Here is a 20,658-nt window from a genome sequence, read left to right on the forward strand (position 1 = left end):
GGCAAGTGGGCCTTAGAAAGCATCACTACGAACAAAGCTAGTGGAGGTGATGGAATTCCAGTTGAGCTATTCCAAATCCTGAAAGATGATGCTGTGAAAGTGCTGCACTCAATATGCCAGCAAATTTGGAAAACTCAGCAGTGGCCACAGGACTGGAAAAGGTCAGTTTTCATTCCAATCCCAAAGAAAGGCAATGCCAAAGAATGCTCAAACTACCGCACAATTGTACTCATCTCACACGCTAGTAAAGTAATGCTCAAAATTCTCTAAGCCAGGCTTCAGCAATACATGAACCGTGAACTTCCAGATGTTGAAGCTGGTTTTAGAAAAGGCAGAGGAACCAGAGATCAAATTGCCAACATCCGCTGGATCATGGAAAAAGCAAGAGAGTTCCAGAAAAACATCTATTTCTGCCTTATTGACTATGCCAAAGCCTTTGACTGTGTGGATCACAATAAACTGTGGAAAATTCGGAAAGAGATGGGAATACCAGACCACCTGACCTGCCTCTTGAGAAACCTATATGCAGGTCAGGAAGCAACAGTTAGAACTGGACATGGAACAACAGACTGGTTCCAAATAGGAAAAGGAGTACGTCAAGTCTGTATATTGTCACCCGGCTTATTTAACTTATATGCAGAGTACATCATGAGAAATGCTGGCCTGGAAGAAGCACAAGCTGGAATCAAGATTGCTGGGAGAAATCTCAATAACCTCAGATATGCAGATGACACCACCCTTATGGCAGAAAGTGAAGAGGAACTCAAAAGCCTCTTGATGAAAGTGAAAGAGGAGAGTGAAAAAGTTGGCTTAAAGCTCAACATTCAGAAAATGAAGATCATGGCATCTGGTCCCATCACTTCATGGGAAATAGATGGGGAAACAGTGGCAACAGTGTCAGACTTTTATTTTTGGGGGCTCCAAAATCACAGTATATGGTGATTGCAGCCACGAAATTAAGAGACGCTTACTCCTTGGAAGGAAAGTTATGACCAACCTAGATAGCATATTCAAAACATTACTTTGCCAACAAAGGTCCGTCTAGTCAAGGCTATGGTTTTTCCAGTGGTCATGCATGGATGTGAAAATTGGACTGTGAAGAAAGCTGAGCACCGAAGAATTGACGCTTTTGAACTGTGGTGTTGGAGAAGACTCTTGAGAGTCCCTTGGACTGCAAGGAGATCCAACCAGTCCATTCTAAAGGAGATCAGTCCTGGGTGTTCTTTGGAAGGAATGATGCTAAAGCTGAAACTCCAGTACTTTGGCCACCTCATGCGAAGAGTAGACTCATTGGAAAAGACTCTGATGCTGGAAGGGATTGGGGGCAGGAGGAGAAGGGGATGACAGAGGATGAGATGGCTGGATGGCATCACCGACTCGATGGACGTAAGTTTGAGTGAACCCCAGGAGTTGGTGATGGACAGGGAGGCCTGGCGTGCTGCAATTCATGGGGTCGTAAAGAGTCGGACACAACTGAGCAACTGAACTAACTGAACTGATTGTCTTAGTTTCTCTAAAGCTCACTGATAGTAATACAGAATGGTAAGATGCTCAAAATAAGATGATCGAGGAAATAACTGTTTCAAGCCTGATGAAGGCTTTATAACAAAGGCAATATCAGTGAATGGAGAGATGAATGAAGCAAAGCAGCTCCCGATGGTTCTTGGCGCACCCCTCCCCGCCACCCCCATGTCCTCTGCCTGTCTTTTGTCTGTGGAAAACTGTAGTCAAAGAATAAGTTTAATCAGAGAAATAAGAACATGCAGAAACAAAGGAAAACAGTAAAAAGAGACCAAACAATAATAATGTAGTCATTAAGCATCAATCCTTTGGCCCTCATTCTTCTTTATGGTCCAACTCTCATATCCGTACATGATTACTGGATTTGAACTTTGGTGCTGGAGAGGACTCTTGAGCGTCTCTTGGACAGTGAGCAGATCAAATTAGTCAATACTAAAGGAAATCAACCCTGAATATTCCTTGGAAGGACTGCTGCTGCAGTTGAAGCTCCAATACTTTGGCCACCTGACACAAAGCCAACTCACTGGAAAAGACCCTGATGTTGGGAAAGACTGAAGGCAAGAGAAGGGCACAGCAGAGGAGGAAATGGTTGGATGGCTGACTCAATAGACATGAGCTTGAGCAAACTCCGGGAGACAGTGAAGGATAGGAAAGCCTGGCATGTTGCAGTCCACAGGGTCGCAAAGAGCCAGATGTGACTAACATTAACAACATTAAGCATAGTCAAGGACCTTTAGTTCCTTATCAAGGGCTATAGATAATAATCTGAGCCATATCCTGTGAGCTGTCTTATAGATACTGACACCCCCATCAGATGGAAGAAATTAACTACATGACGACCAGACTACACCCATGACATAAGATGCCGCAATTCTGAGAATTGGCCTCAAAGAAATGGAAATAATCTGACCCTGGAACTGAAGACTAACTACCTAAAACAACCAAGATGACGCTGGTCAGATGGCCGATGACCAATCTGAAGATGACAGTCAGAGCTGACTGTGCCGCTTCTGCATGTAGCACCCTCCCTCTGCCTAAAAGTTCTGGTCCCAGTGGTTGTTAGTGGAGGGGAGTTGGCCTTTGGACAGATGTCCAACCTCACCCCCTCCAGTTGCCAGCATCTGACATAAAGCAAACTTTCCTTTCCACCAACCTGGCCTGTTTATTGGCTTTGAAGTGGCGAGCAGCTGGACCCCACATTTTTGATAACAGTAAGAGATGTTAAGATAGTAGAAAGCAGGAAGATGCCCGGGTCCTGATAACACTGTGGGGTTACCTGTCTTCCCACACTGTTACCAACAGTAGGAGAAAAATAACCCACTGTATCTTGTTTAGACACTGTCCTTGTGTTTTCTTTTCTATGTAAGTGAGTCTACTCCTTAACTGATGCAGGTAGATGATGACAGCATAATTTAAAATAGACAATATCTCGGGGAAATCGGGTTTGGGTAAAAGCAGGCTGGTTTCCATAGCTGAGAAGATGTTAATAGGCTCTGAGGAATATACCTTTACTCCAGATGCCAAACTTAAAAGCCATGACAAGAATAAAATAAATGAGGCAGCCCAGGCATCAGAAAAATCAATTGCCAGAAGTATAATTAGACTTTGTTTTTATTGAGTGATGATGTAAGCACATAAAATTAACAGGTATGATACTGCGAACTAGTTTTAAAATGCAAAATTGCTTAAAAATTGAAATATAGAAGTAATTAAGAATGTATTTCTTAAGTAATTATTCTTTTTATTTAGAACTGGAAACCGTTTTCATTTTTCTTTTTTTCCCCTCCTCTCCCTTTTGCCCTTCCTTCTTTCTTTCTTTCACATCTAGATTTCAGTATCTGGTCTTATACTTTGTATCATAATACGAAGGATGTTATAGACTGAATTGTGTCCCCCCAGCTCATAAGTTGACCCCCTCAGTTCAGTTCAGTCACTCAGTCATGTCCGACTCTTTGCAACCCTATGAATCGCAGCACGCCAGGCCTCCCTGTCCATCACCAACTCCTGGAGTTCACTCAGACTCACGTCCATCGAGTCAGTGATGCCATCCAGCTATCTCATCCTCTGTCATCCCCTTCTCCTCCTGCCCCCAATCCCTCCCAGCATCAGAGTCTTTTCCAATGAGTCAACTCTTCGCATGAGGTGGCCAAAGTATTGGAGTTTCAGCTTCAGCATCATTCCTTGCAAAGAAATCCCAGGACTGATCTCCTTCAGAATGGACTGGTTGGATCTCCTTGCAGTCCAAGGGACTCTCAAGAGTCTTCTCCAACACCACAGTTCAAAAGCGTCAATTCTTCGGTGCTCAGCTTTCTTCACAGTCCAACTCTCACATCCATACATGACCACTGGAAAAACCATAGCCTTGAGTAGACAGACCTTGCCCTAATGGGACTTTATTTGGAAATTGGGCCTTTAAAGTGGCAAGTAAGGTTAAATGAGATCCTGAGGGTGGGACCATGGTCCCACGGGATGAGTGTCCTTATGAGGAGGAAATGTGGACACACGCAGGAATGCACGTACACAGAAGAAAGGCCATGTGAGGACTCAATGAGAAGGTGGCCATCTGCAGACCAAGGACAGAGGGGCCCCAGGAGACAGCAAACCTGCCAACACCTGATCAAGGACTTCTAGCCGCCCAGACAATAAAAAAATGAATTTCTGTTGCTTAAGCCACCAGTATGTGGTGCTTTATTACAGCAGCCCAAGCAAACTAACACGAGGTATACAATTCAGTTTGGGCAGCAGTCCCCAATCTTTTTGGCACCAAGGACCAGTTTCCTGGAAGACAGTTTTTCCATGGATGGGGTGGGGGCAGGGATGGTTTCCTGATGATTCAAGCACATTATATTTAGTGTGCACTTTATTTCTATTATTATTATATTAGCTCCACCTCAGATCATTAGGCATTAGATCCTGGAGGTCAGGGACCCCTGATGGTCTAGCAGATAAGACTCCATGCTTTCACTACAGAGGGCACGGGTTTGATCCCTGGTCAGGGAACCAAGATCTTGCATGCCTTGAGATGTGGCCAAAAGAAAAAAAAAAAATCAGTCTAGATTTTTTTTCATTAAGAGTTTAATTTTAGGTGTTTAATTTTAGTGTTTTAAGAGTTTAATTTTATTCACTTGCATGATGAAAAATAGGTCTTCACAAATGTAGGTACTTTTGAATGCTGACGGAATTTTGGTATAATAGTTTTTATTTTTAGTGCAACTACACCTCAGAGAAATTTGTAAAGTTTGGGTACTCCAATATTACACAACTTTGTTTTTAATACAATACTGTGCAGATAAATATCTTCCATTTGTAGCTATTAATTCACATTCCTATTAATTTAGAAAAGTGAACTAAGCAATGTTGGTTCTTATTCATAAAGTTTAAAATCAGAAAATGGTTTTGAGGATCAATCTTCAACTCTACAATTTTGTGATTGTAGCTCCTGCCATTAATTTGATTTTTGGAAGCCAATTTTAGCATAGGAGAGTGAGCCAGATAATTTCCTGCCAAATTTATTTCCTACAGCCCCAATTTTGTTAAAAATGAGAAAATCAAATCATACATTTGTGTAACTATTTGCAATTGCACTTGCCAAGAAATGTTCCAAGTGTTTAGACGAAACTGGAGTGAACTCTGGCTCACTCTCCAATGCTAGAAAGGCAGAGCAAAAATAGTTCTACCTTCTCTTAGACATCACCCCAAAACAAAAATGGATGGCAAATAACAGAATGCAAACTCTATCTTCAGCAAACCTAGAATACTGAACCATAATGCATAGGGAAACTTAGCTAAGTTCAGTGAAAGGCAAATGAGCAGTGGTGTCAAGAAGCCAAGAGGAGACATCTCTGACCAGAAACTTTTTTTTTTTTTTGGCCACACTACACACAGCATGTGGGATCTTACTTCTTAGACCAGGGACTGAACCCACAGTCCCTGCAGTGGAAGCACGGAGTCCTAACCACTATACTGCCAGGGAAGTCCCTGTTCAGAGATGTTGGAGAAAGTCCAGTCCTCCAAAGCAGGGGCCCCGGCATGAGGCAAAACAATGTTTTGTTTGGAACACTAGAATGGTTGCAATGACTGGTGGGCAGAAAGTGCCCTAAAGCCCATTTGGCACCAAGGAAAAGCCAGCAAGGTGGGCTGAGAGTACCTCCAGACGAGCCACAGACTGGAGGAGGCAATCTCTTAGTGAGGCAGGGTGGCAGAAATTCTGCATTGTGGTTGGCCTGAAGGTGCTGCCCTCTGCTGGCAGAGAAAGAATGCACTCATCACAGGAACTGTGAACTGTGGGTAAATATTGCACCCTTCCAATTCATGAAGACCTTTATGCAGGAGACCTGGGTTCGATCCCTGGGTTGGGAAGATCCCCTGGAGAAGGGAAAGGCTATCCACTCCAGTATTATGGCCTGGAGAATTCCATGGACTCTACAGTCCATGGGCTTGCAAAGAGTCAGACACAAGTGAACGACTTTCACTTTCACTTTTCACTTTCAATTCATGAAGAAGTCACTGCATTTAAAGATAAGCAATAATTTAAAGGGAACTACTATAAGACGGTAAAGCGTCTGTCTAGAATGCAGGAGACCCGGGTTCGATTCCTGGGTTGGGAATATCTGCTGGAGAAGGAAATGGCAATCCACTCCAGTGCTATTGCCTGGAAAATCCCATGGACAGAGGAGCCTGGTAGGCTACAGTCCACGGGGTTGCAAAGAGTCAGACACGACTGAGCGACTTCACTTACTTACTATAAGACATATACTAAGTTAATATTACAAAAAGAGAGAGGGAATAGAAAAACAAAGAAATAACAGATGAAGGATACTCATGAGAAAAAGGCTGTTATGGAGCAAATGATAAATATGACCAAATATTTTATCACAAAATTTAAAAAAATACATGTTTCTATAAAACAAGAGATGATAGACATGAGAGGTCAAGAAAAACTGGGCAAGGCAGAATCACTGAAGGAGATGAAACATGAGTTCATAGAGATAAGGAAACAAATGGAAAAGAAAGATGCCCCTGCTCTTCCCCCAGTGGAGAAAATCCTGCTGAGTTTCCTGCTCTGTGCTACTCTTTGTACCATTTTGTGTTCCCTAACTACATTCAAGGAAAGTCGGACTGTCTGACTGTACATGTTGGTGATTTTTTTCTGACAAATCACCTTCATCTTTGATGAAAACTATATGATAGTATAGAGACAGACGAATCATAAGCAGAACAAAATCTAAGAAGAACAGAAAAAGGTTAATCAAATTAAAAGCAAAGACTTATTTTTTAAAAAATCAGAGTGAAATTAAATAAATGCAAGAGCCAGTTCCTTGTACAAAAGAAAAGCTAAATAAAAATAAACCACTACCAATATAATCATGGGGGAAAAGAATAAAAGGACAAATACACTGGATACAGAACCATATTGGGAATATAATTATAGAAACCAAGAAAAAATGACAAGACCCAAATGAGATTATGTAATTATAAGCAAATACATTTGAAAAACTGGATGAAATGGAGTTGCTTTCTTTTTTCTGAGGGAATACAAATGATCAAAATGACCTCAAAAAGGATCCAGCAATCCCACTTCTGGGTATGTATCAGAAGGAAATAGAATCTGTATAGAACAGATGGCTTTACTCCTATGTCATTGGATTCTTATTGACAATAGCCAAGATATGGAAACAACCAAAGTGCCTGCCAATGAATGAATGGATAAAATGTGGGATATATGTATACATACAAGGGAAATTCCTTAGCCATGACAAAGAAGAAAATCCTGCCATTTGCGACAACATGGATGAACCTGGAGGAAATTATGCTAGTGAAATAAGCCAGAGAGAAAAAGACAAATACTATATGACCTCACTTATCTGTGAAATCTAAAAATAAAGCCAAACTCATAGAAACAGAGAGTAGAATGTGGTCGCCAGAGGTTGGAGGGTGGAAGAAATGGAGAGATATGGGTCTAAGGATGCAAATTTTCATTTATAAGATGGATAATTTCTGGGGATCAGAACTGGCATAGTGCTATATTGTATATGTGATGCAAAGAACATAAACCTTAAGCCTTCTCACCAAACACACACACACACACACATACATACGCACGGTAACTATGTGAGATGATAGATGTGGTAATCAACTTGGTGGTAATCATTTCACTATATACATGGATATCAAGTCATTGCATACCTTAAATACATATAATTTTGTCAATTACACCTCATTAAAGCTAAAAAAAAAATGAACTCAAATGAGAGAACTATCTAAAGAATATGTACAACAGGATAAGATTGCCTGACTTAAGAGTCAAGAAATACAGACATCACAAGTCTATCTAGGAGTATGACAGAGCCCAGGTACCACCTTTTTGTCAGTCTCCTCTTGTATTGATTGACCTTTGCAAATTCTAAGGAAAGCAATTATAGGCTTTTCTTAGAGTTTGAAGGAAGAATAAAGGGCTATAAGGGGCCCATAAACATAAGCTCTTGATAAGGCAGAAGGACATGAATATAAGGGTCAAGAGAATGGGGTGTGAAAGAAGCTGGTCCCCAGAGGTAGGTTAGAAGCAGTCTGCATCAGTAGAATTGAGAGTCATCCCACTGTGAGACTTCTTTAAACTCACTCCTTCTTTCTCCACCAGCTTTGATTACGTCATCCTTTTTCTCTTTCCATTAACTAAGTAAAAATTCACACTGTTGGTACTTGTTAACTGTCTGGTCCTTCAGCTGGGTAACCTCTTCCACAAGAATCAGGAACCTTGTATACCCATCATGTGCTGGCCTTCTATTATGCCAGTCATTACATATTTGCTGAATGAATGCATGCACCAAGCTTGACATTTTTGGACTAGACGCAGAGACCAATAAGAAAGGTGCCCACAGAGAAAAGAATTCCTGGCCTGTGGAGGAAGATGTGTGTGATGGAGGTACAATATCCTATTGGTAACAGGACAACTATTATAGACTTGAAGGTAAAAGTCTTCCTGAGATATGGTCTACCGAGAGGCTGCACAGACAGGATGGAGAGAGAATAGCTCACAATATGATATATTACGGGGGGAAAAGGTGATACCTTCTATACCTTCCTTTAAAAAGTCAATTTCACAAGCACTATCTGGAGAGATCAGGTTTAAGCTCAGCATCACAAGGAAAGGGGGAAAAGACAGACTTTGAGATCTTGGTAAACAACAAACTCAAGATGAGCAACAGACAGGGGACTTCCCTGGTGGTCCAGTGGTTAAGACTCTGCACTCCCAATGCAGGGGGCACAGCTTTGATCCCTGGGCAGGGAACTAAGATCCCACATGCTACAAGGGGTGGCCAAGAAAAAAATGAGTGACAGGAAGTGATCACCAGAATTCTTATGCTGAGGTAGACTGCGCTGATGGGTTCTACAGTCTCCAGGGATGAAGGTGACAGACTTGAGTTACTTGCGTGGCTCTGGACTGCCAGACCGTAGTATGACTTTCCTTTCTGAGCGCTACACTTGTACAGAGTTAAACTTGAACATCGTCACAAGAGAGGCTCCCAGGATGATAAAGATGTTCAAAAGTAAGTCATGTGAGGAACAGGGAAAGGAACCGGGGCTATTTTGCTCAGAGAAGGAAAAGTTCAAAAGAGGCACGAGGGCTGTCTTTGAGCAGTTGAGGGGCTGTCAAGCGGAGGAAGCTTTAGTTCGGATGACCTTGAGGGCAGAACTAGAACTAATAGGCCGAAGCTACATGCGGACACATTTCAGCTCAATACAAGTGAGAATGCAAGCCGTCAGCTCTTGGTACGGAGAGCTGGGAGAGCTGCCTTAGCAGTTAGGGAGCAACCTGTTGCTGCAGGCACTGAGGCCCATGTCGTGTGCCGGCGGGCAGCCAGGCTGGACGGGCCATCAAGGGCTGTACCGGCTGTGAGACCAGCCGACTTCAAAATCGCTCCCAACATCGAAATCCTGTGGTTTCAGCTTCCATGTTCCTTATGAGAATCACTTGAAATGAGTTACGTAAAAGTGCTTTATAAACTCTAAAGTGTTTTACAAATACAAGGTATTATTATTAATTTTTCATCATCTTGTAAGATGTCAGTTCTATTCCAATTGCCATTTTCTCTATAACTCTGTTCTCTCTCCTCAAACCTGTAATGATTTTTAATTTATAAATGCCAAATTTCTTATTATGATGACTACTATTCCCCATCTAGGATTTCAAATTTCCAAAATCCCTCATAAATAATAAATGGTTCTTCTTTTATAAATGAGGGAAAGGCCTTACTTTCCACATGCTAAACCTGGGCCTGATCTTATTGTGTATAAGTATAGAGTAGCTAAGTTCTCACACATCACTTGGGGGCAGAGCTCCTTATAATCAATAGCTCACTGAAATTTGTGCAACAAAAAGTTTCCACATTAGTAAATAAACAATAAACAAACACATTAATAAATAAACTTCAGTCTACACTGACAGAATTTGAGTTGGGTCCTTTATCCGGAGCGCCCTCTGGGATCTCATGAACTCACCGGGAATAATAATATCTGTTATTTGGTGGCATAGCTAACTTTTCACAAGGTATTTGGACTTGGAAAAATTACTTGCCAGATAAATGAAAGCCCCAATCCTCTTTTGGGTCTTCAAAATATTTTTTCCACCAAACTCCAATATCATCTCTAACAAGTAATGACTTGACAACTTTGAAATATCATTTCTTTTCTTTCTTCTCCACCCTTCAAAGGATTTAATAGAAAGTAACATAAGCAGAAGTGGGCTGAGAGGAAAAAACTAGAACCAGGAAGAGAGCAAACTGGATATAGATTCTCCTCAAAAGCAGTTACTGAATTTACAAAGCAACTCTCTCATCCACACATGTGTTCTCCAAACCATTTATCTATTTGATTCTTTGACTTAAGCCTAGAGCAGAAAAGGGATTCGGAGGCTGGAATTTATACAGAGCATTAGAGAGACGGTAAGGTCACAAAGAGTCGGACAGAACTGAATGATTAGCACACACACACACAAAGCTTAGATGAGAATAAATACAGAGAGTTTTTGACTCACTTATCTTTGGATACTAAGCATCACTGAGAAGGAAACATATTTTTAAAAGAAGCCTTTAGGGACTTCCCTGGTGGTCCAGTGGCTAAGGCTCTGGGCTCCCAACGCAAGTAGCAAGGGTTCAACCCCTGGTGAGGTAACTAGATCCCACATGCCGCAACTACAGATCCTGTGTGCCATAACTAAGACCCGGCACAGCCAAATAGATAAATAAATATTAAAAAAATAAATTAAATAAGTGTTTATATTCTGTCTTCTATCTAACACTTTTTGGTACTCAGAATCTGTTACCGAGGTTTAACTTTTCATACAGGTTACACTTCATCACATGAAGATGAGGTTTGTGAAGAAAAACTACTATATACTTTTGCATACTATGATTAGGGGTTCCCTCATGGCTCAGCTGGTAAAGAATCTGCCTGCAATGCAGGAGACCTGGGTTAATTCCCTGGGTTGGGAAGATTCCCCCTGAGAAGGAAATGGCAACCCACTCCAGTATTCTGGCCTGGAGAATCCCATGGACTGTATAGTCCATGGGGTTGCAAAGAGTTGGACATGACTGAGCAACTTTCACTTTTCATACTATGATTAACAGTATAGAAAACTCTAAGGATGAGTGTTGGAGGAAACCCCTACAAGTTGCTATGAAAAGTCAGGAAGAGGCAGGAATAAATGGGGTCACAAATCTTAGGCTCATCTCCTTGCATGCCTCCAGCATTCTCTATTCCACCTTTGTGCAGAGGTTGCTGAAAAAGTAAGACAATGCAGCTGGTCTTCATTGACCCAACATATCATGTGGTTTGCCTCATATTAATCTATGCTTGAAGAACAAGCCCTGGATCGAACACTTGGACAGCAGTAGATCTAACAGGGGTCTCCTAGTGTTGAATAGATGTTCATAACTGTTAAATGTTCATAGCATTAAAGAGGAGGAAATTCAAGGCCACAATATTCAATGTGTTTGCTATGTTTGCATTCATGTAGACACAGGGAGAAGGCAATGGCACCCCACTCCAGTACTGTTGCCTGGAAAATCCCACGGATGGAGGAGCCTGGTGGGCTGCAGTCCATGGGGTCGCGAAGAGTTGGACACGACTGAGCGACTTCACTTTCACTGTCCACTTTCATGCATTGGAGAAAGAAATGGCAAACCACTACAGTGTTCTTGCCTGGAGAATCCCATGGACGGAGAAGCCTGGTAGGCTGCAGTCCATGGGGTCGCACAGAGTCGGACACGACTGAAGCAACTTAGCAGCAGAAGTAGCAGCAGACACAAGTAAAATATTCTTTTCATGGAACAAAAGGTCGATCTTTGAGAAACATGAGCTTCACCAATGATAAATCTCCGGTTCCCCGCAGCTAGGACATACCTTGATTCCCATAGCTGCTTTCTATTCCAGAGCCATCCCATGAATCCACAGCACTGTCCACGCTGGGCACAGTGGAGGGGTATGTGTCGCTGAGTTTGCTTGGCTTCTGTGTGGGAGATGGGTCCTCCACATCTCCCAGGTCACTCAAGTGGCTGGCAACAGGGAATTTCTTGGGACTTGATGCTGATTGGGCTTTAAGGAAAAGAGCTTAAGTATCAGAGTAAATATAAATACAAAGATATGCCAACACCCCCTGGCTGAAGAGTCATTTCCCCAGAAATACACACGTAGATATTTGCACATTCTTTTTGGGAAGGAAATGCACTGGAAATCCTTAATTGTGGCTCTTGATCCACTCACCATCTGTCTGCTTCTTAATTTTCAAGGTGACAGTCTCTCCTGCCATCTGTAACAAATGGATGGCTTCACTCAGAGGTTTCCCTTTTAAGCTGCTGCTGTTGATGGCTAGGATTCGGTCTCCTATGTGGATCGCACCAGTTCTGAAACACAAATAATAATAGGAAAGGTAGAAATAATCCCTGAATGTAAATTCCCTGACATACTTCATATATTCACAACAATAAAGACTTGGCAAGGGTCTCTCGAAGTCACTCCTTGCTGTCTCCTGGGCAATGTTATAAGATGACTGCCTTCCATTGTGAATTACTTTTCAGTTTCAAATAAAATAAAAAAAAGTTTTAATTAGTTTTTAAAAAGGACTTGTGTGCTTTTTAAATTCCAAGAAAGTGGAGTTAGCTGATAACACTCTGCAAAATCCCAAGGAAACAAACAATATTGGTCAATCAACATAGTGATATTTAGCACAGAGCAGTCCTTCTTTTTACAGACTTAGAAATGTTGAACACAATCAGTGTCCCAGCTTACCTGAAGCAAGGCTTAGACAAAAGACCCTGGTGGTGATTCCAAGGATTGAAAAGGTTGAACTCAGGAATCAATACATTTTTTTCTTTTTGTGGCCATGTCACGTGGCATGCAGGATCTTAGATCCCAGTTCGCAGGGATCGAAACTGTGCTCCCAGTAGTGGAAGTGCAGAATCCTAACCACTGAACTCCCAGAGAGGTCCCAGGAATCAATCTGTTTGATGCCAACTCTGTCACCTACCAGCCGTGTGACTTGGGCACTTAATTTTCACCTGTCTAGGTGTCAGTTTCCTCATCACTACAATGGAGAAAATCATCTCACAGAGAAGCTCTGAGGACTAAATAGGAAAACACATGTAAAGGGATTAACGTTCTGCTTGAAATGTGGAAAAATAAAATTAATTTACTGATCAACAGAGAAACCTTTAATGTTTTCCCTTCTCTTCCTCACCCGATTCTGAATTAGCAGACTGGAAGTTATAATTCTGATGTTCACCATATCTATCTTTATTTGGAAGCACAGGTAGGGAAGGAACAGACTCACAGCAGTCAAACTCAGGAAAGGTTTAATTTTATTTTTTGGCCACCATGCGGCATGTGGGGTCTTAGTTTCCCAATCAGGGATCAAACCCATGTCCCTTGCAGTTGGAGCTTGAAGTCTTAACTACTGGACTACCATGGAAGTCCGCCTAGGAAAGGTTTAAAGATCTCTTGACCTGGGCTGAAGGACATAGAGTAGGAATCCCATGTGCTAGCCTCTGTGGTGCTGGTTCATTTTAAACACATGAGTGAAGGAAGCCAGCTCACAGGCTGCTCGTGCCTGAGTGTTCTGACCCCAGCCTGCTCTGGGGGTGGTGGGCATCGTTGGTGACACTGGGTCACATAGATTATAAGGTGCTGCCTAACGAGTCTATTGATGCATCTACTCTTGAGAAATATTTTTTTTCCTGAAAAAAAAAAAAAATCAATTCATTCTTTCATAGTCTCCAGGAAGTTCCCTGGCAGTCCAATGGTAGGACTCACGCTTCCATTGCTGTGGCCTGGGTTCAATCCCTGGTTGGCAACTAAGATCTGACCAAAAAAAATCTCCAGTTTATGGAAGAGCCATACTGTGAGCCATAGAACACTTGACTAGGAGGTTGCCGAATCAGACCAATATTAATCATTCCCTCTTGTCTCTCTTAACGGATGAAACCTAGGCCGGGGGGATGGCTGGAGGGTACCATGTCATAGGTGTCTCTGTCAACATCAGAATGCAAAATTTCATCAGACCACCCTTTTGGAGCTGCCTCAGTGCCCTCACCTACCAGATGAGGATGCTGGATGAGCTGATTTTCTAAGGTGTCTTGCAGCTCCAAAATTCTGTGATGCTGCATCTCTATTTTGCAAACCATTGTCTTCAAGTGTCAGCATGAGCAACGTATGTGCACTCCTGAGCTAGGTTACTGGAGGATAGATCTGGTTATGGGGCTTGAAATATGTCCCACAACATTGTCTTGGGAAGCAATAAGCGTGAGAGGTGGTGGTGGGATGCATGCAAACAGAAACAAACTGCCAAAGGGACAAATGGGCATTCCAAATTTCAAGATGTTATTACGTCCCTACACTGTGGTCTGAAATCTTTGAAGACAAAGCTTACGTCAGTCATTCTCTCCGCAGCTAAGCCAAGTACCTGTCAGGTAACAGAGGCTCTGAAAACATTTGCTGAATTGAATCAGACAAGCCTTTTAACCTCCTTGCACTTTAGTCTCCTCCTCTCAAAATGGACACAGGATAAATTTACCTCTAGTCGATTGTGGTCAGTTTATATGTTTCTGGAGACTAATATCAAGGCTAAGCCCAGGACACTTTTTACTGCTTATAAGATGCCCTTCAAGTCAGAACTCTGCCTGAGAGTTCTCAAGCTCTAAAATCAATCCTTTGTGCTGATTTTTAAAAGTCAACAGATAAACAAGCAGGAGAGGGAAGCATGTTTTTACGCGACTGTGAGGAAGGAAACCCATTTCAGACACAGGTACTTGTAGCAGTTGATTCAAACGGTACCTTTCAGCTAATCCCCCTTTAGTGAGGCTTGAAATGATTATAGGATCAAACGGCTCTTCAGTTCCTGAAATTGTGATGCCAAGAGGCCCCCCGTAGCGCTTCAGCTCCACGGTGTAAATAATTGCTCCGGAACTTTCTTGTTCATCTGCAATAAATGCCAATGAATCATAATTGGTTTCTTTGGAAGAAGCAGAGTAAAAAGACACATATCTTCATACATGAAATAAGAAATTCAAAACATCATCATTAAAGCATTATGTCTCAGAAAATAATTATTTTGGGAAGTAGCATTTCCTTAGTGGCTGTAACATTCTAAACTAGGAGTGTTGCTATCAAGTGTCAAGGAAGGGGTTCTCTGCCTAATGACTTATGTTTTAAACCTGTGAGGGAGCTACCCAGCTGGCACTGCAGGCCTTTTAATATGGTGTTCCTGCCTTGCGCAGTGCTTGCCTAGTGTTTTGTGAGTGTGTCATAAATATCTGGGGGCTGAACACATGGTTAAGGAGGCAATATGGGTGGAAAGAGTCATGCAGTAAACAAAGAGATTGGGCCATGCAATTCCTGTTTTCAGGCTTTACAAGCAAGCTAACTCTCAATAGAGAAAAGTTGATTTTACTCATGGTTACAGCAAACTTGAATATATGCATGGTTAAGTGGGGCTTGGAAATCTGCAGCCCCTTATCTATTGTTTCATTGATTGTGTCTTAAAATGTGAATCTTATTCACAAATACACAGATATTCAAACAGAGGGTTTTTAAAAAATTGCTTGTTGTAGCTGATTTACAATGTTGTGTTTGTCTCAGTTGTACAGCAGTGATTCAGTTAAACATATATCCACTCTTTTTTAGATTCTTTTCCCAAAATACAGGTTTGAATGATTTTTCTCCCCTCTGTTCCTGAGACTAGGAGTCATGTAAATAACATTTCAGTAGTATATACCATGTTGCCACACTGTAGTGACCTAATTTTTACCATTTAATGTTAGTATGAAGGAAAATATTTGTGAGTATGGCCTGCTTAAAGCCTTGGCTTGAAAGATATCATGGGACACCTTCAACATGGCTGGGTGTTTTGACAGTGTCAAGGTTGCAAATATGAAGTCTCAAAATTCAGAGGGTTTTATTTGCTGATGACACGCTGAAACAAGACATTCTGAGTATATCTTGTTTTATTCCTTGGGCCTGGGAGCTGTGAATGGTTAAGGAGTTGTTCATTGCTGTACCAAAGGATGCAGTGAAATGGTTCAGTAGATACTTTAACAAAATAGTCAGCTTTTATAGTCAGGCTGTATCCCAGTGAAGCATTAACACAGTCACATTTCTGCAATGAGCAGCTGTTCATTTATGATATGAGGCCCTAAAATAGGAGGAATAGAAAAGCTTGAATTAACAATTCAATTATCTGTGTGTGCAGTGAAGAATTACAATGAATATAAAATAGAAAGGTCTGTAGAGAAATGTAGGAAGCGATGTATAGTCTCCAGCCAGCACTTTCTTCACCTCTGGCCAGTTTAGGAGTTTGGGGATGTACCCATTACCTCTACTTCCTCACTGCTCCATCTACTCAGAAGAAGCTCTATACATAGAGAATAAAAACCATCTCCCACACTGCAATGCTTACATCAACATCTAGGGTATAAACATCTTCAACATTAGACTCAAATTTATACTGGCAGCTGAGAATCCTCCACATCAAGCCTTCAACAGCTCTATTTGGTGGTTTACCAGGGTTCTATTTTACTTGTGGTCAACAGGCTTGGTGCTGGCCTGCCAAGCAGCTGCTGAAAGAAACACCAGGATACAGAGTAACCAAAAACGGAGGCAGAGTCACAAGTCTAACTTTTTCTACACTGTGACATATCATCACCCATCAGAGCTGGGTTTTACATAAACGATTAGGGTACTACTGGAAGAGTACATGTACTTTGCAGTCTCTGCCAACAATATATTCGGCATAAAATTCTAGGTGAGTCATTTGATGAGTAAACCTTGGTACAGTAAATGTTAGTTACTGAGGAGGCACTCTGATGTGCCTGCCAGTGGGAAGACCTGGCCGTTCTACTGCCCTTCTTCCTTATAGGGCAATCATGAACACTGGCATGTCAGTGGGCACCAAGCATTCTGGATCTGGCCATCAGCTCTTTACGGGAGTTGTGGGAAATGCCGGTTACCAAGCACATGGAACCCAGCTGCCCAGAGCCCAGAAATCCGTGGGAAGTTTCCACTGAAACTTCAGTCCGGATGAAACCAACCGCTGGCCTGTAGGAAGCTGAGCTGGGTGCAGTCCCACTCTCTAGGAGGGTGGAGAGAAACTGATTCCAGGTAGCTTGTTCTTCAGGTAACCCAGTTATCTGAATGCACGTAACAGCCAGTGCCCTGTGTTATTTCCGGACAGTTTTGCAACTTGTATCACTACGATGACAAAATAACACCAGGAAAGGAGTAAACGTGTTTAGGACAGTTTCAGACCACTTTATGTAGGGGGACACTTTTAATCAGGCAGCTGAGGTGTTTCAATAACAAAAGGCACTTGTTAGGGTACTCAGTGAGTTTAAGTAGTGATGAGATGCAAGTCAAAAAAATGGCAGAAAAGATGTGATGCTATAATTAGACAATGTCAAGAATGTAGCTGATTTCTAATTTATTCAACAAATAAATTCTTCGAAACAAAAACTTGAAAGGAAAGATTTAAGAAACATTACAACCAAAAGCAATAAATATATCTTTTTGGATTCTAATTTAGAGCAACTGTTTTTAGAAAAACTTATCTATCCATGTATATGAAAATCAGGGAGACGGGAACATTGAGTAAAGACTGGCTCCAAATCGGGAAAGGAGTACATACATTGTCACCCTGCTTATTTAATGTACATGCAGAGTACACCATACGAAATGCTGGGCTGGATGAAGCACAAGCTGGAATCAAGTTGGCCAGGAGAAATATCAATAACCTTAGATATGCAGATGATACCACACTCACAGCAGAAAGCGAAGAACTCAAGAGCCTTTTGATGAAGCCTTTTGATGAAGGTGAAAGAGGAGAGTGAAAAAGCTGGCTTAAAACTCAGCGTTAAAAAAACTAAGATCATGGCATCCGGTCCCATCACTTCATGGCAAATAGATGGGCAAACAATGGAAACAGTGAGAGACTTTTATTTTTGGGGGCTCCAAAATCACTGTAGATGGTGACTGCAGCCATGAAATTCAAAGATGCTTGTTCCTTGGAAGAAAAGCTGTGATCAACTTAGACAGCATACTAAAAAGCTAACACATTACTTTGCTGACAAAGGTCCGGCTAGTCAAATCTATGGTTTTTCCTGTAGTCATGTATGGACGTGAGAGTTGAACTATAAAGAAAGCTGAGCACTGAAGAATTGATGCTTTTGAACTGTGGTGTTGGAGAAGACTCTTGAGAGTCCCTTGGACTAACTGGAGATCCAACCCAGTCAATCCTAAAGGAAATCAGTCCTGAATATTCATTGGAAGGACTGATGTTGAAGCTGAAACTCCAATACTTTGGCCACCTGATGTGAAGAATTGACTCATTGGAAAAGACCTCGATGCTGGGAAAGATTGAAGGCAGGAGGAGAAGGGGACGACAGAGGATGAGATGGCTGGGTGGCATCACTGATGCAATGGACGTGAGTTTGAGTAAACTCCGGGCGTTGGTGATGGACAGGGAAGCCTGGCATGCTGCAGTCCATGGGGTCACAAAGAGTGGGACATGACTGAGCGACTGAACTGAAAAATTATTGCTATTGTGATGATATTTAGTTTTGAATTTTAGAAGTCTTTTATAAGAGTATTGTTTAGGGATACATTAATGATATTTGCAACATTCAATCATATGATGTCTAAAATTTCTTCAAAATAATTCAGTGTATGGGTGGGATGAGGAAATTAGCATGGGAGTAGATCTAAAGCAAGATTGATTCTAAGTTAATAGCTATTAATGCTAGGTGATGTAGGATGGTTCATTACACAGTCTTTATTTTTAAAATATATTTTCATATTAATTTTTAATTTATTTTTAAAACTTTTTATTTTATATTGAATTATAGCTGATTAAAAATGTTGTGATAGTTTCAGATGGACAACAAATTGGACTCAGCCATACATATACATGTATCCATTCTCCCCGAAACTCCCCTCCCATCCAGGCCCATCCAGTTAAGGTTTTGGTGGCACAACAGTAAAGAATCTTCCTGCCAATGTAGGAGACACTGGTTTGATCCCTGGGTAAGGAAGATCTCCTAGAGAAGGAAATGACAATCTACTCTGGTATTCTTGCCTAGGAAATCCTGTGGACAGAGGAACCTGGTAGACTACAGTCCCTAGGGTCACGAAGAGTCAGACACAACCTACTGAGTAACCAACAACGGACCCTATGAGCCACCTGCCCACCAAGCAGGGAGCCACGTGCTCTTGAGGAGGCCCCATCTCAGCTCTGCCCAGTTGCTGACAGCAATGGTTTCTCCCTAAATTCTTTTCCTACTTAAGGTCCAGTCTTTGTCCTTCTCTGCCACATCTATTTTCACCAGCCCTGTCAACACTGAATTCTTTCTTTTTCCTTCTCAGAATATTCTGAAAGCAATAAATCTGAATATGTGGCTTTCTTCCTTAAAGCTTTCCATTCGTTCCCCGATTACTGAAGAATAAAATGCAACCTCTTGGCATGAACAGGGCTGAAGCCTCTATGTCTTCTGCCATCCTTTCCCATTCCAATCCAATCTAATTCTCTCCCCAATGGTCCCTTTGAAAAGCACTTGTCTTGCATCTTTAACCTTGCACCTGTTACTCCCTGGGCACAAACATCTTCCTTCCTCTGGAGAATTTTATTCTCACTTTCTAAAAATTTTTAGGCTTTTTATTTTGTATTGGGGTATAGCTGATAACAATGCTATGACAGTTTCAGGCGAACAACAAAGGGACTCAACCATACATATACATGTATCTGCTGCTGCTGCTGCTAAGTCACTTCAGTCGTGTCCGACTCTGTGTGACCCCAATAGACGGCAGCCCACCAGGCTCCCCCGTCCCTGGGATTCTCCAGGCAAGAACACCGGAGTGGGTTGCCATTTCCTTCTCCAATGCATGAAAGTGAAAAGTGAAAGTGAAGTCGCTCAGTCGTGTCTGACTCTTAGCGACCCCATGGACCGCAGCCTACCAGGCTCCTCCATCCATGGGATTTTCCAGGCAAGAGTACTGGAGTGGGGTGCCATTGCCTTCTCCGATACATGTATCTATTCTCCCCCAAATTTCCCTCCCATCCAGGCAGCCACAAACATTGAACAGAGTTCCATGTGCTATACAGGAGGTCCTTGTTGGCTATGCATTTTAAACATAGCAGTGTGTACATGTCCATTCCAAACTCCCCAATTATACCTTCTTTCCATGCCCCCAACCCCAGCAACCATAAGTTAGTTCTCTTAAGTCCGTGAGTCTCTTTGTTCTGTGAGTAAGTTCATTTGTATCATCTCTTTTTAGATTGCACATATAAGGGGTGTCATATGATATTTCTCCTTTCCTGACTCACTTCACTTAGTATGATTATCTCTAGGTCCATCCCATGTTGCTGCAAATGGCATTATAACATGGCTTAGCTGTCTTATCTTTCTGCAAACCTTCCAGGCTCCTCAGCTGAGACTAGAGACCTTTTCCATGAGATCCTACAGCTCTTAAGTATTCTTGCAGTGTTCCCATACTTCTTTATAAAATTTTTTTGCCTCCTCTCTTCCCACTGAGAAGAAAAATTGAATTTAAATTCTTCCTAATTAGAGACATTAAACAGAAAGGAATAAGGTTTGGTCA

General features: G+C 41.9%; 1 protein-coding gene across 5 annotated transcripts in view; it reads right to left on the reverse strand.

Moving 5' to 3' along the window:
• Window positions 1-20,658, reverse strand: part of GRIP1 (glutamate receptor interacting protein 1) — a 335,998-nt gene that overhangs the window by 39,860 nt on the left and 275,480 nt on the right. For all 5 annotated transcript variants that reach the window (XM_025285057.3, XM_044941590.2, XM_044941589.2 and 2 more), the window contains 3 exons: window positions 14,848-14,992; window positions 12,283-12,422; window positions 11,923-12,114 (listed from right to left, as the gene is read on the reverse strand). In XM_025285057.3, the coding sequence (XP_025140842.1) occupies window positions 11,923-12,114; window positions 12,283-12,422; window positions 14,848-14,992 (477 nt within the window). The remainder of the gene's footprint in view (window positions 1-11,922; window positions 12,115-12,282; window positions 12,423-14,847; window positions 14,993-20,658) is intronic.

This window comes from Bubalus bubalis, chromosome 4, assembly GCF_019923935.1.
Source record: "Bubalus bubalis isolate 160015118507 breed Murrah chromosome 4, NDDB_SH_1, whole genome shotgun sequence".
NCBI lineage: Eukaryota > Metazoa > Chordata > Mammalia > Artiodactyla > Bovidae > Bubalus > Bubalus bubalis.